General features: G+C 31.9%; 1 protein-coding gene across 1 annotated transcript in view; it reads right to left on the bottom strand.

The window, feature by feature from the left end:
- Positions 1–15,641, bottom strand: part of NSF (N-ethylmaleimide sensitive factor, vesicle fusing ATPase) — a 199,771-nt gene that overhangs the window by 133,486 nt on the left and 50,644 nt on the right. Inside the window, exons 6-9 of the mRNA XM_031968650.1 lie at positions 12,979–13,145; positions 9,828–9,935; positions 9,155–9,230; positions 5,436–5,591 (exon numbers count right to left, since the gene is read on the bottom strand). Coding sequence (XP_031824510.1) covers positions 5,436–5,591; positions 9,155–9,230; positions 9,828–9,935; positions 12,979–13,145 — 507 coding nt within the window. The remainder of the gene's footprint in view (positions 1–5,435; positions 5,592–9,154; positions 9,231–9,827; positions 9,936–12,978; positions 13,146–15,641) is intronic.

Raw genomic sequence — 15,641 nt, 5'->3', positions numbered from 1 at the left:
ATGGAAAATCAGAAATAAAATGTTAGAAGCTCCAACTAGTGAACAATTGCTTTCTTTTCCTTTCCTAATAAATTACAGATAGACTCAAGCAGATGTCATGTTGGCATTCAAAACCGAAAATACAGCTGAAAAGCAAGTTATGACTAATGCAATGTAAAAGATGAATGTCAGAAAGCTTCATTTTTTCAAATTTCAGATAAGCTCTTTAGCCTTAGGGTTCCTCTCACAGGACCCTGGAGTTTGGCTAGAAGTCTTAACCTCCATTTAAGACTGCAATCCCACAAGAGTGGGGGGGAGGGTGTAAATACAATTTAAGGGTGTCAGTGTTCACTTTAATCTAGGCAAGAACTGTACACAAAAAAAAATTATGTTGGAAAAATCTTATTGCCCTTCCCCCTTTGGATTTTATTTGCACCATTTTTAATAAGTGAACGACATCTGCATATTGTGAAAAGCTCCTTATCTCCTAAAGACATAATACCTTTGCAGCTGCACCACACAGAGCAACTGCTTCACTAGTGGCAACTCCAATGGAGTAATTGATGTTTTTTCACTCTTAATATAAGGAATGCTGTATCCCTAATGCAAATAAAATCCAAAGAGAGGAAGGTCTTAGAAATACTATTTTAAATCCTGTCCTAGCAGAGAATTAAAGCGCAGAAGATACCTGGGGCATTACTCTCAAGAAGCACAGAAGTGCAAAATAGGGAAAATGGAACCCCTGTTCTTGCTCCCTGGATGGGCAGAAGTACAGAGTCAAAGCCAGATACATGAAAGAGAAATACAAGTTACTCTAAGATTCTGGTTTCCTAAATGTCTGTACTTCCTAAATTCTATGACTTCTACAATAAAAGCACTTCTCCTTGCACCTTTGAGCCTTTCCTGAAAACCAAAACTGGAAGATACTTTATAGACTAATTTTACCAAAAAATAATCTTATTCTTTAAACAAGAGGAATATATTTTCCTTTAATATATACAGTTTTCAAATTACTGCTCAATTTGAAATATGCTAATAGTGACAGACTTTATCACCAGATTGGTTGACTTTTTCTTTGTAATGAGAAAAGATTCTAAGAAGTGGAATGAAAGGAAAGAAAGATTAAGAGAAAATGACTTATGATTTAAAAACAAAAGGCAAAAATTGAAAAAAACAAACAAACAAATAAGCCAGAGTCAAGACTATAATGACTACAATGACATAAAATAAAACCAAAATGTAGAGGTAACAAAACTCTTCAACTACAACAAATGGCCAACACAGTATCAAAGTTACACATTCCTCCTATATATTATTAACAAATTTTCTCAAAATACATATTTTAAGCTTCTCATAAAGTTTCTGCCATGCCAAAATAAAATCTATTAGAAAATTAAAAATAAAAAGTGCCATTGATTTCTAAAAATGTTTTAGAAGTGACAAGTTCTTTTCCAATATGATAGTTGTAATACAATAGTGAAATTTGAAATTCTGGATCTATTCTACAATGTTGTGAACATTAAGTGTACTAATTATGTCTAAAAAGTGAATATGTCTAAAAAATGAACTAAAAAGTGAATTAGTAGCGAATATATTCAAGATAACAATCAACTGGTATGCATACCTAGCAGTTTAAGAGCATCCCCCTCCAGTATATCCTGGCATCTCATTTGACTGAGAGTTCTTATCCCAATGTGGGACTTCAAGAGTTAAGCCCATAGAATTCAAGTCTGTTCTAATCACCTGATGATTTCCTATTATTGGTTTTTTGGGGGGACCCCAGACTACTGGGAGCTGAGCAGCTAATTGAGGGAGAAAAGGGACAAGAAGGTAGCTCTGAAGCAAGTACAAAAATACCCTGACATTCATCTATCAATTCTTTCTCCTTCACACACTACTTAGGATGTAGACCTTGTTTGTGATCACTCTTTCCTTTCAAAGCTGTTCTATATGTACATTTTAAATTATATAAAAGTAAACCCCCATTAAGGAGAGTCTTGCATATTTTAGGCTGGCCTAGTTCTTAACTACAGAAAAGTTCACATTCAAGTAATATATGACTAAAAACTGAGTGGATATGTGATAATGGCTCAGTGGAATGAAAAATATCAGGCAGGAAGCTAACTGAAGCAAATCCTAATTTTAGCGCTATAATTTTATGACTAAATAAAATCATCTTAGCCCTCCTGCTGATCATCAGTACCATTTTGATTCTCAAATACACATTAAAGAAAAACAAGACCAATAGTGCTATCAAGATATTACAAAGAATAATTAAACTGTAAATATGCAAAAAGCAAGAACATGTAATATAAAAGTATATTAGTATTATCATGAAAATAATAATGGCACTAATCCAAAGAATCTGCATCATGGAATGGGAAACTAAAATGAAACTATTCAGAAAACCTCATTTGGAATAATTTCTGTATACTAATTAACTAAACCTGAATTCTCTTGCAAAGGAAAAAAAAAAATGAAATGGTTCAAAGAAAAATTTAAAATGCATCCCAAAAAAGAATATAATACTAACTTCTACTTTTCAATCACTGTTTTTCATCTGAAGAGATCTGACTGGTTAGTTTCTATTTCAATTTGTGAACCATTCTGATCTATCCAATTAACTTTTCAAGAATTAAGAAAACTCAGCTATTATTTTAGCCATCTGACCAGAAAAGTAACGGGTATATAAAATGTCTAGCACAATACTAATGTGCAAAAAGTGTAACAATTCATGCTTTCTGATACATTATTACAGAGAATAATCACTCTGAATGCTAGAAAGCTAGAATGCTAGAAATGCTACAAAAGGCTTGACTTAAGAAATAAAAAAAGGTATCAATGGACTGTACTAAGGATAACAACTGCTAAGTTCTTCTACTAAGGATAACAACTGCTAAGTTCTTAAACAGCAGGAAAATAATATCTAGGATATTTAGAATATACATTTTTCTGAAATTAAAAAAAAAGATTGTTTTAAGATCCAGTTCACAGGTCAATATAGTAGAATGCATCGGATAACTTTTAAAACCACAAAAACAGCACATTTTTCTTGAGAGCTAAGACTCACACCAAGACTAAAGATGTCCATACAACACAAAACTAAAGAGAAGTCCTTTTGCTTAAATAGGTTAAGGCAAAAACACTGAAAAGAACAACAGCCACAGAAGCCACAAGCTCAAAGCAACACTAAAGATTTAATTCAAATCCATAGTAAGAGTCCATAACAAATAAAAGAACACACCACTGAACATGGAGATTTGAGAACACAATGGTTAAATGAAAAATTCTAACCTATTTTAAAATGATAATTCAAAGCTGTTTTACTACCATATACTTTATTGATGATGCTGAAAAATAACAATTTGAATGATATAGTTTCACCTCCATTACCTTTCTTTTTCCATTATCTAGTGGCTGCTCTATTGAGTAGTAAAATAACCAAAAGGAGCAGAAAAAAGAGAATTCCAGGACTTAAATAAATGAATGAATGCCTATAATGATTATAGCTAACATTTATTTTGTTTTTAAAAAGAAGAAAAGGTGGTTGATAGAGATTAAGTCATTTGCCTAGGGTCACAGTTATTATGAATGTGTTTAAGACACAATTCAAAGTCTTCCTGACTCTAAATTCAGAACTTTATCCACCAGCCACATTCAGGTGCACATGCCAGGAAATAGTCTCTAAATAATTAAATATTCCCTATCAACTAAACTACAATAAATGTATATTATCCAAATTATATAACTTATAAATTTAAGTCAATAATTCTTTATATGTACTGAAAAACTTAAAGCAATTGCTCAATGGTTAGAAAAACCAATGTTTGATCCTCTCTCTTCCTGACTCTGCCGCTGTATTTTACCTACTATATCCCTGACCCAATCATTGGACTCTGATTCTCCCATGATTACCATCAAGATCCAATTCTAAAAATCATTTGAAATTGTCTCATAAGAGTAACTAAAGTGTCATTCCTTCATGTAGGACCATAGATCTAAAAGTGGAAAGAACTTCAGAGTCCCATTCAGTCTAACACTCTCATTTTACAGAAGAGGAAACTTGGAATCAATCCTCTTGAATCTCTGCTATTACATGTATAAACAATATCTAAACGATGTCCCTCTAAATCAATAAAGTACTTTAATTAAGAGTTATTTTTGTCTCAAAAATATAATAAAGAAACAAGACAATTTTTTTTGGTATTTCCTCAAAAGCAAAGTTCTCTTTTTATATAAAGTTTTTGTATCTCTCAGAGTGGGGAAAAGTATGTGGGGAAAAATTGGTGCATAAAGTTCAGGTGATGAGGGTCTCTGTCATTTTCCTTTAATTCATTCCAAAGTTGACCTTTACCCAATGAACAGGTGTGTGTGTGTGTCTGTGTGTGTGTGTAAAATATATCAAATCATGAATCCTGTGCAAGCCAGAGAAACTAAACTAACAACAAAAAGATTTAAATGACCTAAATACTTTGGGTCTCAAAACCAGTTGTTGGGGCCCCTGTGCTGAAGAAACTAATCTCCTAACAGTAAGTTAGAAAAAAGAAGAAAATGGAGAAAAGGAAGAAAGCAAAAGTAGAAACGGTATTAAAATGCCTTCTGTTTTATGTATATTTTAAGCAGGCAATAGGAGTTAGAAATTCTTCTCATATCATTACTTAATGACTTGAAACAAGATGATGCTTAGATATTAAAAATTGCCATAACAGGATTAACACCAATAAAGACAATTCACATTTTAAAATTAAACCTCAAAGAAGTTGAATTTTAAGAGGAAAAATCTTAATAATTGTTTTTTTTTTTCCTTTTCTCTCTGTCCCTTTTTCCTTCCCTCCCTCTCTCCCTGCCTTCCTCCTTCCTTTCTTCCTTCCTTCCTCTCTTCTTTCTTCCTAATATAGCACCTCGCACAAACTGTTTTATGTCACAATGCAGAGACTCCAAAATGTATTCTATCTATTCTATTGGATTAAATCTAACTTGGATAAATAATCACTTGAGAAGTATGAGGAGGTAGTAGTTGAGTTAGGAAATGGTAGTTAGAAGAAAAGCAACTATCTTTAGACTTTGTAAAGATTATATTTAAAACAGAATTACAATTCAGTAAAAGTTCAAATCAGTCCAGATCAAATCATTAAAAATAAGAAGGAATTTCTAAATATATACTAAATATAAACTTTTCAATAAAATCAGAAAAACCACCAAAATTATTTTTTATTATTTTATTATATTCTATGGAACATAAAAATGTAATTTTTAAATAGTCATATTACACTTAGGATTTTTGAGGAATCCTAAATATTTTCAGTCCAATGATGAAACATATGGAAGGGAAAAGTAAAAAATTCCTTGGGTTCCTAGAAATAATTCCAAAACATTTCTCAAAAAAATAATCATCATATTTTTAATTTTAAAAGTAAATTAAATGCTTTTACTAAATTTTCCTTTTACACACTCACCCATCTGCTCAACAATTTCTGGAGGAAATACTCGAGAGGCAAAAGCTCGGCGAAATATATCTGAAAACTCCCTGTCCAGGCCTCCTATTCCCATCTTTTCAAAGTTCCAGTCAGGATTAATGATAGATTGTCGATTTTCCTTGGTTTTAGCTTTGCCTGTACAAATAAAATATAATCAGATATTCACCAGTCAAAAGAAAATATTTAAAGAAACTTTAATATTATTAATATATACATTGGTAAACAATACATCATTAATAAACTGAATAAATAAATTAAATCTCAATAAATAAGCAGCTGTTCCTACAAAGATGACATTGATGACCCATTTAAAAGATGGTCAGTGTCATTAAGATATTCAATTGTTTTCCCCAGTAGTGGGAAAAGGGTTCTGCTAAACCACCTTTTAAGTTCTTGCCTTGTTTCATTTGTGGTTAAAAGAACATTTGCAAAATGACCAGCTAAACTGTAGAACGATGTAATAATTCCCATGGAACAAAGCAAAGCAAAATTTACATTTTAGACATTAAAAAATGTTTAAAAATCTTGGACTTTTTAAGCCCTAATTTCATTAAAAAGACTTTCAAAGCTTCCAAAAGGAGCATAATAAAGGGAAAATACATTTACCTAGCTTCAAATCCTTTGGTATACAGAGAATATGTGAGAATATATGGTATGCATTCTTCAGTTTGTTACATTTATACATGAGAAATTATTTCAATATAACATGTATCAATGACAATACAGTTTGTGCAAGGTGTTATATTAGGAGGGAGAAAGAGAGAAAAGAAGGTAGGAAGGGAGGGAGTGAAGGAGTGAAAGAGAGAAAAGAAAAAGAAAAAAAAAGCACAGTTCCCACTTTCAAGGATGTTACCAGGGAACACAACATATACAGAATGTATATAAATAAGTATAAAGCGTGTGTGTATATATATGTGTATGTGTGTGTGTGTGTGTGTAATTTTAAGAGAGAAAAGGCACCAACAACTAGAGTGTACAGGAAAGGTCATTGGGAAGGGAGTGACACCCAAATTGTATTCCGGAGATATTTTGGAGGTCTTCGATTCAGAGGGTAAAAGATTACACTTTAGCCATAAGGGGCTACTTTTTGCAAAATGACCAAGGTAGAAGAGCATATGTGGGCAACAGGTTGTAGATTAGTTTGACTAGGATAGAGAAGTAAATAAACGATAGAAAATGAAGAAGAGCTGAAAAGGTGGATAGAAACCTTTTCAGAAAAAAGTTTTCTTCTTTCTCTTAGATGCAAGGAGAAATCAGTGAAGATTTTTGAGTATAGGGATAGCATGGTCATAACTGTTTTAGGAATATCAATTGGACAATTAGGAGATGGGTGTTAGCAGGAGACCAATTACAAGGATATTTTAAAAGTATAGATCAAAGATGATCAAGGTCTGAATTAGAATATAAGTTATAAGCGGCAATCAACCTAAAAAATTGACATATTATAATTATATCATTATAAATACAGTTAAGATAAAATTTAATCAACCTAGGTTAGAGTCTGACCTAAAACAAGACATTATTTTGCCATATTTGAAAAGAGACGATAAGTAAAATAGAATTGTCACAGGACACCTGAGGATAAAATTGGAATACATTATTGTCCTTAGAACACAGGAGAGGAAAGCATAAAATGAAAAAAACATTTTAATAAGATAATTTCTAGGTTACAATGTGACTTTATGATGAACCTTGAGTATTTTCTTAAACTTGACTGGCCCCTTGTGGCCAAATGTATAACGCACAAAAAAATCAATAAACCATTTTTCAACTTTAAAAAAATCTTTAAGTTACACTTTGCATGGATCATTTAGAAAAATAAAAATTGTATTTCATAAAAGTCACATATCACTATAAAGGAAGACTTGTTTAAGTAGCATATGAATAAAATAATCACTTCAGAAATTCAATGGTAGGAAAATGCTGTTTAACCTTCCTTAAATGTCATGACAAGATAAGAAAACTGTGCCTTAGGCCTATGAAAATCTCTCATTTCCAAAAAGATTTTATGTGAATAAGAACATTTAAAATAAGAATGCCAGGTGACTGATGGTAGCCTTCATTCTAATCAGTTTCTCTTCTCAGAAACCATTATCTTGTATAGATAGCCCTGTACATATTCCCCTCATGAAGCTCTAAATGTTGGAGCAAAATATTATTTCATATATCACCTTAAATGAGGACTATGGTTAAGGATATTTTTACCAAAAAAACTTTCATCACTATTAAGACTAGTCATCAGCCAGTCTTAATAAAGGCAACATAACCTACATCAAGAATCAAATGGCATTTCCATTTTTGATTTGCTAATTTGGGCTTATAGAAATAATACTTATTGCTATTTTAAAACATGGGGCTAATGAATGTTATATAAATACATGACAATGATGACTTTTATGACCGATTACATGGCAATCTATTCTTTCTACAACAATCTATGATATAGCTCTCTAAAACCAAAGATAAGATAGTACAAATGCAATTTTCAATAATCTGGTTTAGTTATTTAACACTTCTGAAATCTCTTTGCTTCATTCAGAATGACTCATATGCTTTATTTATAGAGAAAAACAAAAAAATAATTACACTTTTTTGCATTCTGGTGACATCTGTGAAAGTCACTGAAATAAGAGACAAAATACTGAATAAAAAAATTAGCTTCTATAATGAAATATATGCTTTAAAGACCGTCAACTTGATGTTTTCCAAATCTTGCTCTACATGATTCCTTTGTGTTGCCTTTAATTGGGTAATCTAGCATCTAGATACTAATGTATTTTTTCATTCTTTCCAAAAATCTTCAAAAGTTCTTCTGCCCTGATGATATCTGAAACATAATCTTAGGGGGAGAGATATCCCTTAATAATTCCAATTTTCCTGTTATGTTTCTGACGATAACAATGGCCATTATCGGTGCTATGAAGAGATCCTGAAATGTTTTATTCTTACTGTAAAATACTGCAGACCACATTCATTCAGGGGATAGGTGAAGTAAATGTCAGCTTTTTGGAATTATTTTGGTACCATTCATCTATTAGTCAGATTTATGTCATAAAACTCAAAAGGGACTTTTAAACATAACAATTTAAGTTCTTTTCAAACTCTTTGTGCCATTAGTGTTTTTTGTAATTGCCTTTTTTTAGATATGTCTGGAATTATGATTGTTGATATTGTTAGTTGGATTTTTCTGATGTAACAGAGATAATTCAGGAGATGGGATAACATTCATTTACAGGGTCCTCAACACATTATTAAAACTATTATTTTGTTTTAAATATTTGGCCTTCATTAAAATCACTGGTTTTCCCAAGTAAATGAAAATGTGTTTGGATATTTATAACTTCATATTTTACTCTAAGGACCCCAGGTCAGTTTTTCTGAATTGACAGTTAAAATGACATAGGACCTTTCTTAAGGTACTAAATAATTACTCAAAAAAGAAGCTCCAACACTCATGCTTAAAAATGTCTGACTTCTCCCTTTTACATTTTGTGATTTCCCAAGCCCTGGCCCTTCCAAATAACATGGCAGCATTTCCTGACTTTATCATTACCACAAAGTGGCTTTCTTGCAAAGGGAGTATACTTGTTTATTCATTTAAGTCATTAGATTAGACCTTAGATCCATGCTTGGTGACATGTTAAGATAAAGTCAAAGTCCATTTAAGAAACCATCTTTCAAAACACTACAATTCTTACCAATAAGATTGAGAGAAGAATTATCTGCTTTCTCAAATGCAACTTGACTATTTCCAACAACCAGACCGACTTCAATCTGCAAGAAGATGGACAAATAGTTAAAGTCCAACATTGTGCAACTGGTTGCTGGACTGCCCTCCCTAAAACAAAGTATCAGATACAAATAAGATATTTTTAAGGCTATGACTCAAAAAAAAGTGACTTAGTTATATACCTTATAATCAGCTTCCATTTTTTTATTCTTGGTGTCCTATCTTTTGAAGTAATATAAATTAGCGCTTTCCTTAATTTTTATTTGTTTATTTATTTTTTTGGCTGAGGCAATTGGGGTTAAGTGACTTGCCCAGGGTCACACAACTAGAAGTGTTGTGGCTGAGACCAGATTTGAATTCAGGTCCTGACTTTAGACTTCAGGGCTAGTGCTCTACTCACGCCACCTAGCTGCCCCTGCTGTCCTTAATAATTTTATCTAATTTCTTGGAAAACTGAAACAAATACCTAAATTTAATAGCACATTTAACAATATGAAAAATAGTATATCTGAAAATTGGAAAATACTGGTTACAAAGATCAACTATTATAACCATGTAAGATAGAACTTAGGAAAGTTAATTTTTAATATTTACATGAAAACAATTTTACTTATAGTTGAAATATTAAATGTGATCCATACCTTCTGTCTTTTCCCTGTAGCAGGTTCTCCTTTCAGGATGCTGGGATCCATGGCCTCAATATCCTTCACTAACAAACCAAAAAGCTTCTCATTGAAGCTAAATACAAGCTTTTCAGGAAAGAGGAAAGGGAGAAAAATAAGAGTGCAGCAATAGTTTTCTCCACAGCAACCTCCAATTCCCACAATGCAAATTTTGTCCCAGAGGTACCTCAACAATTGGCGACTACCTTTATCAATTTTCTATGCCACTTTAAAACAGCAGACAAAAAAATTAAAAAAAAAAGTAGTGGCTAAGGAAACTCAAACATATTTTAATTTTTCATCTCATAGCCCCTACACTCCAAGAAGAGGATATTTCTTCTATCCTATTTTTCTAGGAAAAGTTTCCTTTCCACAGATTTAAATGTTTGTGTTCATTGTTATGATTAAGATGTTGACTCCCAAACAAACAGCAAAATGTGTGGCCACAGAGTGATGCCCAAATCACTCATCTGGAGTGATTGACAATAAAATTCACAAAAAGGCCAAAAGGAAAAAGCACTTCTCTAGCAAAAAATCCAAAGAAGCAAAAGGCAAGAGAATATTCTAAAGCATCAGTTTCAACCAAACAAGGGAGCAGCTGAGATGACCATGCATACCAGACTGGTAAAATGAAATATATCAGTACTGGGGACTTTATAAGAAAAGATCTAAGTGATATTAGAGAATATTGGATGAATGAGGACAATGAAATGAAACTTGGTAGAAAAAGCATTTATTTTCACCCAAAATAATAGATCTGACTGAAGAAAAAGATTTCTGATATTGTTGATGCAGTAAGAAAACTGTAAAATTAGACCACATGAATAAAATAATTAAAATGGTTCAGTTTCAATCAGTCTGTTAATTAGTCTAGCTTTTGTTTTCTAAACTATTTGTTTTCTAAGCTGTCCTATATTTGAATTGCAAAACAACTTGTAAAATGGATCTAATTAAAAGAGATAATCAAGGAAGCTATATTTTACTAAAAGGTAACAGGTAATGAAGTAATATCAAAAAATTTTTACAGCAAGTTTCTCTGATAAAAGCCTCATTTCTCAAATATATATTGAATATAGAACTAAGTCAAATTTATAAAAAATAAGAGCCATTCCCCAATTGATAAATGGTCAAAAAGATAAATAAAGGCAATTTTAAGAAGAAATCAAAACTATCTATAGTCATTTGAAAAAAGTATTCTAAATCACTAGTGATTAGAGAAAGGCAAATTAAAACAACTCTCAAGTACTACCACACAACTATCAGAAATAACAAAATGCTGGAGGGAATTAGGGAAAAATAGAGATATACTAATAAACTATTGGTAGAGTTAAACTATTCCAACCAATCTGGAGAACAATTTGGAACTAGGCATATACCAGCAATACTGTTATTAAGTCTATATCTCAAAAAGATCAAAGAAAAAGGAAAAGGACTTAGCCGTACCAAAAAAAAAAAAAAAAAAATACTTATAGCAGCTCTTTTTGTAGTGGCAAAGAAAAAGGTGTTAATTTGGGGGATGTTCATCAATTGGGAAATGGCTGAACAAGTTGTGGCACATGATTGTGATGGAGAACTGATAGAGGTAGTTTCAGAAAAAGAAGGCAGGACCTATATGAACTGATATAACAAAAAGTGAGAAGAACCAGAAGATCATTATGCCCAGTAAGAGCAATGTCACGATGATGATCAACCATGAACTTGGCTACTTTGATCAATATAATGATCCAAGATAATTCCAAAGGCCTTAAAAAATGTTATCGACCTCCAGGGAAAGAACTAATGAACTATAAATGCAAACTGTAGTATAATTTTCTAACCTTATTTTTCTTACTTTTTTGAAATATGGCTAATATGGAAATGTTTTGTGTGGTTTCACATATATAATTTCTAACATAATGCTTGTCTTCTCAGTGCATTGGGGGAAGGAATAGGAGAGAGAATTTGGAACTCACAATCTTAAAAAATGCTAAATAAGAGTGAGAGTGTTTGTGTGTGTGTGTGTGTGTGTGTGTAAAATAAAAATTTTAAAATTATTTAAAAAAAGCAACCTGTAATATGAACAATTTTTATTGAGTGAGGTTAATTGTCTACTTTATTAAGAAGGAATGCTTTGTATCTACCACCTGGTGTCTATCAAAATGTGTCTTGAAAATCCTTCTTAGCGAGTCTATATTTAGCTAGCAATGTTAAAAGGATATGGAACAAGACTTCTCAGACAACTCAAGTAAACACATCTATCAGTGAGTGATGCTGGTCTAGAATTCTACTCTCTAGCAACCAGAATTGTGCGCTTCCTTTCTAAAGTCAACTCCTAAATAACAATGATAATAAATGATGAAGAAAATAATTCATTTGTATGAGGCTTAGAATTTGAAAAATATTTTAGATATTTTATCTCAAGGCCACAAGGAAAAGGGCAATTTTAACTATGCAGCTAACTGGGTCTGAGAAAACAAAAATAGTATACAATAGACATACATGTAGATGTACAAAGATACATGTGCGTAACAAAACCACCAACATATCTTCACATATACATATGCACTCTCAGATGCTTATAAACATACATGTTTACATGTATATATACATGTATGTTTTTGTTTACATATTTATTCTTAGTCAATATTATATAAAAACACATCTACATTTTGAAAATACCAAATTTTATCAGCATGCTAGTATTTTCTACCAATGAGATTCACAAGTAAGAAAATATAATTTGCTATTTATGACAATTGAAACTCAAAGGAGAAACTTTAGCAAATGACTTCTAAGAAGTCTCTTAGGTAAACTTCTAAAGAAGTCTCTTAGGTAAACTAGAGCAGATGTCCTACACATGGTACTAAAGAGGAGATATCTCAAGGAAGGAAATAAAATGAGTATATGTATATGAAATAGGATAAAGTGTTTACATTTGAGAAAAGGGAAAAAGCTATCTATAATAGAGTTAAGGGGAGAAAACACTTAATATCCTAATAAGCCTACTTAATTTTAATCTTTCTTCCATTTTTGCTTTCTTAGACTTTGTCTAACAGTCCCAATGAAATAAAATGAATTATCTACTATAACTAGATTATGATCAGGAAATTGGGATATTAATAAAGCAATTGGGATGAAAAGGAATAAATACCTGTTGTCCCACTGAGAAAGCTTGATTGTTGAACTGTTGGATAAATTCTGCTGCCATCTTGTCAGTGTCATAAGGATTAGAATCAATGCTTTTTTTCTGTAGGAAATCAATCTCAATAGTCATCGTGCCAATACACTGCTTTGTCTTGTCAAATGAATATAAGGAAACTAGAGGGAGAAAAAGGCATTTTATTAGTGACAACAAAGACAGTATACTTCAAATAACTAAAAATATGTACATCATATAAATATCACAATAGAAATCTTAACTGTCTACACAGAATTATCAATGATAATAAAGTAGAATGGAAATAATATAAAGTCCCACCAGGAGATTCCTTTCCTCAATATTAGAGATCACAAATCTAATGCACAAATTTCCCTCCATTCCTTATGCTACCTCTAGTATTAAAAAAAACAAAACAAAACAAAACAAACCAACCTCAGCCCAAACAACACTGTCTCTGTCTTCACTCTTATAGTCCAAAAATAGCATGAGTTAAAGAATACCATCATAGGGTAGGCTGTCCAACCCTCTCCCTCTGAGGCAAAGAGAAATGATGAAATAAATGTTTGGCAAGATCTTTTGTCCTAAGAAATTAATCCACAGACCAAAAACACTTTAAAGCTACTGCTATAAAAGGAAGTTCATTCACTAAGGAATCTGAACTAGATTTAAAGCTTTTGCCCATCACTTAAAAATACTGACTGAGCATGTTCTATATGCTTGGTATATCATAAGAGATGTTGTAGAGTCATTCTCTTCCTTCCACCAAAAAAAAAAAAAAAGTGATTTTCTTCATCTTTAAGGGTAAAAAACAAAATAATAACAGTATACATAAAGTTGCAATCAAAACAATTCCTCATAACTCATATCCTAAAATGCTAAAGCTGATATTGATGCTAATTAGTATTTGTTCCCTTTTGTAATTAAGTTATCATGATATGATTCCAGAAATCCAAAAATTATCACAGTAAATTTTTTAAACCATAATTATTCTAGAATTATAACTTCAATTTTGTTTTTATATTATTTGCAATAAAAAGATGACTAAATTACTACACTGATTTCCTAAAGATTCATAAACTACATCATAACAATTCTCATGTTTCAATTATCATATAACTAGATTCAAATGACTACTCCCAATGTTTTGTTTTGTTTTGTTTTATTTTTTAAACCTTTAAGACAAACCTGTCTCCTGGGGTCCAATCCATCTGCCTTTTGGATATTTCTAATTGAATGTTCAAATGATACTTCAAATTCAATAAACTTCAACATCCATTTAATCCTTAAATCTGCCCTTTTTTCCTCATTTTCATTAATGACATTTTCATTCTTTCATTCACTTAGGCTTGAAAGTTTTGAGTTATTCTTGGCTCTTCCTTCTCTTTCATTGCCCATATAAAAGTAATTGCCAAATCTACTAATTATATCTTTGCAACAGTTCCAATTGCCCTCTTCTTTCCATTTCCATTGTCACCATTCTGATTCAAGGCTCATCTTGCTCATCTAAACTATCACTGCTACCTAATTAGTTTTTCTCTGCCTCTACTTTTTGCTAACATCAACTAATCCTTTGCAATCACTACCAAAATAATGATATGACATATGATAATTACTAGTCTGGTCATATCACTTACCTATTGCTATAGCATGTACCAATGGCAGTCAATCTGAAACCAAAGCCTAATTTCACAGTATTTCTCCTCAAACATTTCATACTCCAGCCAGAGTGAGTACTGTTTCCCAATCTATCCTACCCTGTCCCATTTCAGAACCTTTTGTATGCCCACTCCTGGAAAAGATTTTTCCTATAACTCTGCTTGGGTAAACCTTTCTTTCCCTTGTTTCAGGGTTCAGTATAAGTACAACCTTCATTAAGGAGCCTTCCTTTCCTTCTTCCCTTATGAATTTATCCTGACATTTTGACCTGTCCTTGGCACCTGACATATCCTAATTTGTATTAGTTAGGTATCTGTCTCATTCTTCCTACTACAATGTAAATTCCTCTAGAGCAAGAATTTTTAACCTGGGTTTTGATAATTGATTTTCTTTGTAATTCTACATATTTTATGCAGTTAGAAATTTTATTCTGAGAAAAGCTCCATTGTCTTAAGACATGACATAACATACTGTAGCACTTCAGCACAAGGCCTGGAAAAGATTCTCTTCTGTGCCTAAAAACACTCTTCATACAATAGGCATTTATTAAATGCTTGTTGTTATTGTAGATATTTTATGTGATATACCACTGTTTAAAAATACGTTTGTTCCTTCATCAGACTTCAAGCAACTACTACTTATGTAAAAATCATTATGCTAGGCATCAGACATACAAGATAAAATATGATACAGGTCTGCCCTCAAGTTGCTTACATTTTACTGGGGTTGAGGGGAAGGGAGAAGAAAGAATATGATGTATATAGGAAATAAAAGTACAAGGTAAGATATGATGGATATAAGGAAGAAATTCAGACAATATGACCTAGGAAAATTTAAGGAGTGAGATGACACTAGTGGCAGGGCACAGGGTCATCAGGAAAAGACATGCAGAAGGTAACATCTAAGTTAAGTTTTGAAGGAAAGGAAAGATTTTTGTATATCTACTGGGCTCCTACATAACCAATTCTATTTTTTATTAAAAGCAAACTGTTGGTGAT

Source organism: Sarcophilus harrisii, chromosome 4 (assembly GCF_902635505.1).
Source record: "Sarcophilus harrisii chromosome 4, mSarHar1.11, whole genome shotgun sequence".
Classification (NCBI taxonomy): Eukaryota; Metazoa; Chordata; class Mammalia; order Dasyuromorphia; family Dasyuridae; genus Sarcophilus; species Sarcophilus harrisii.
This window is presented reverse-complemented; position numbering and strand designations above follow the sequence as displayed.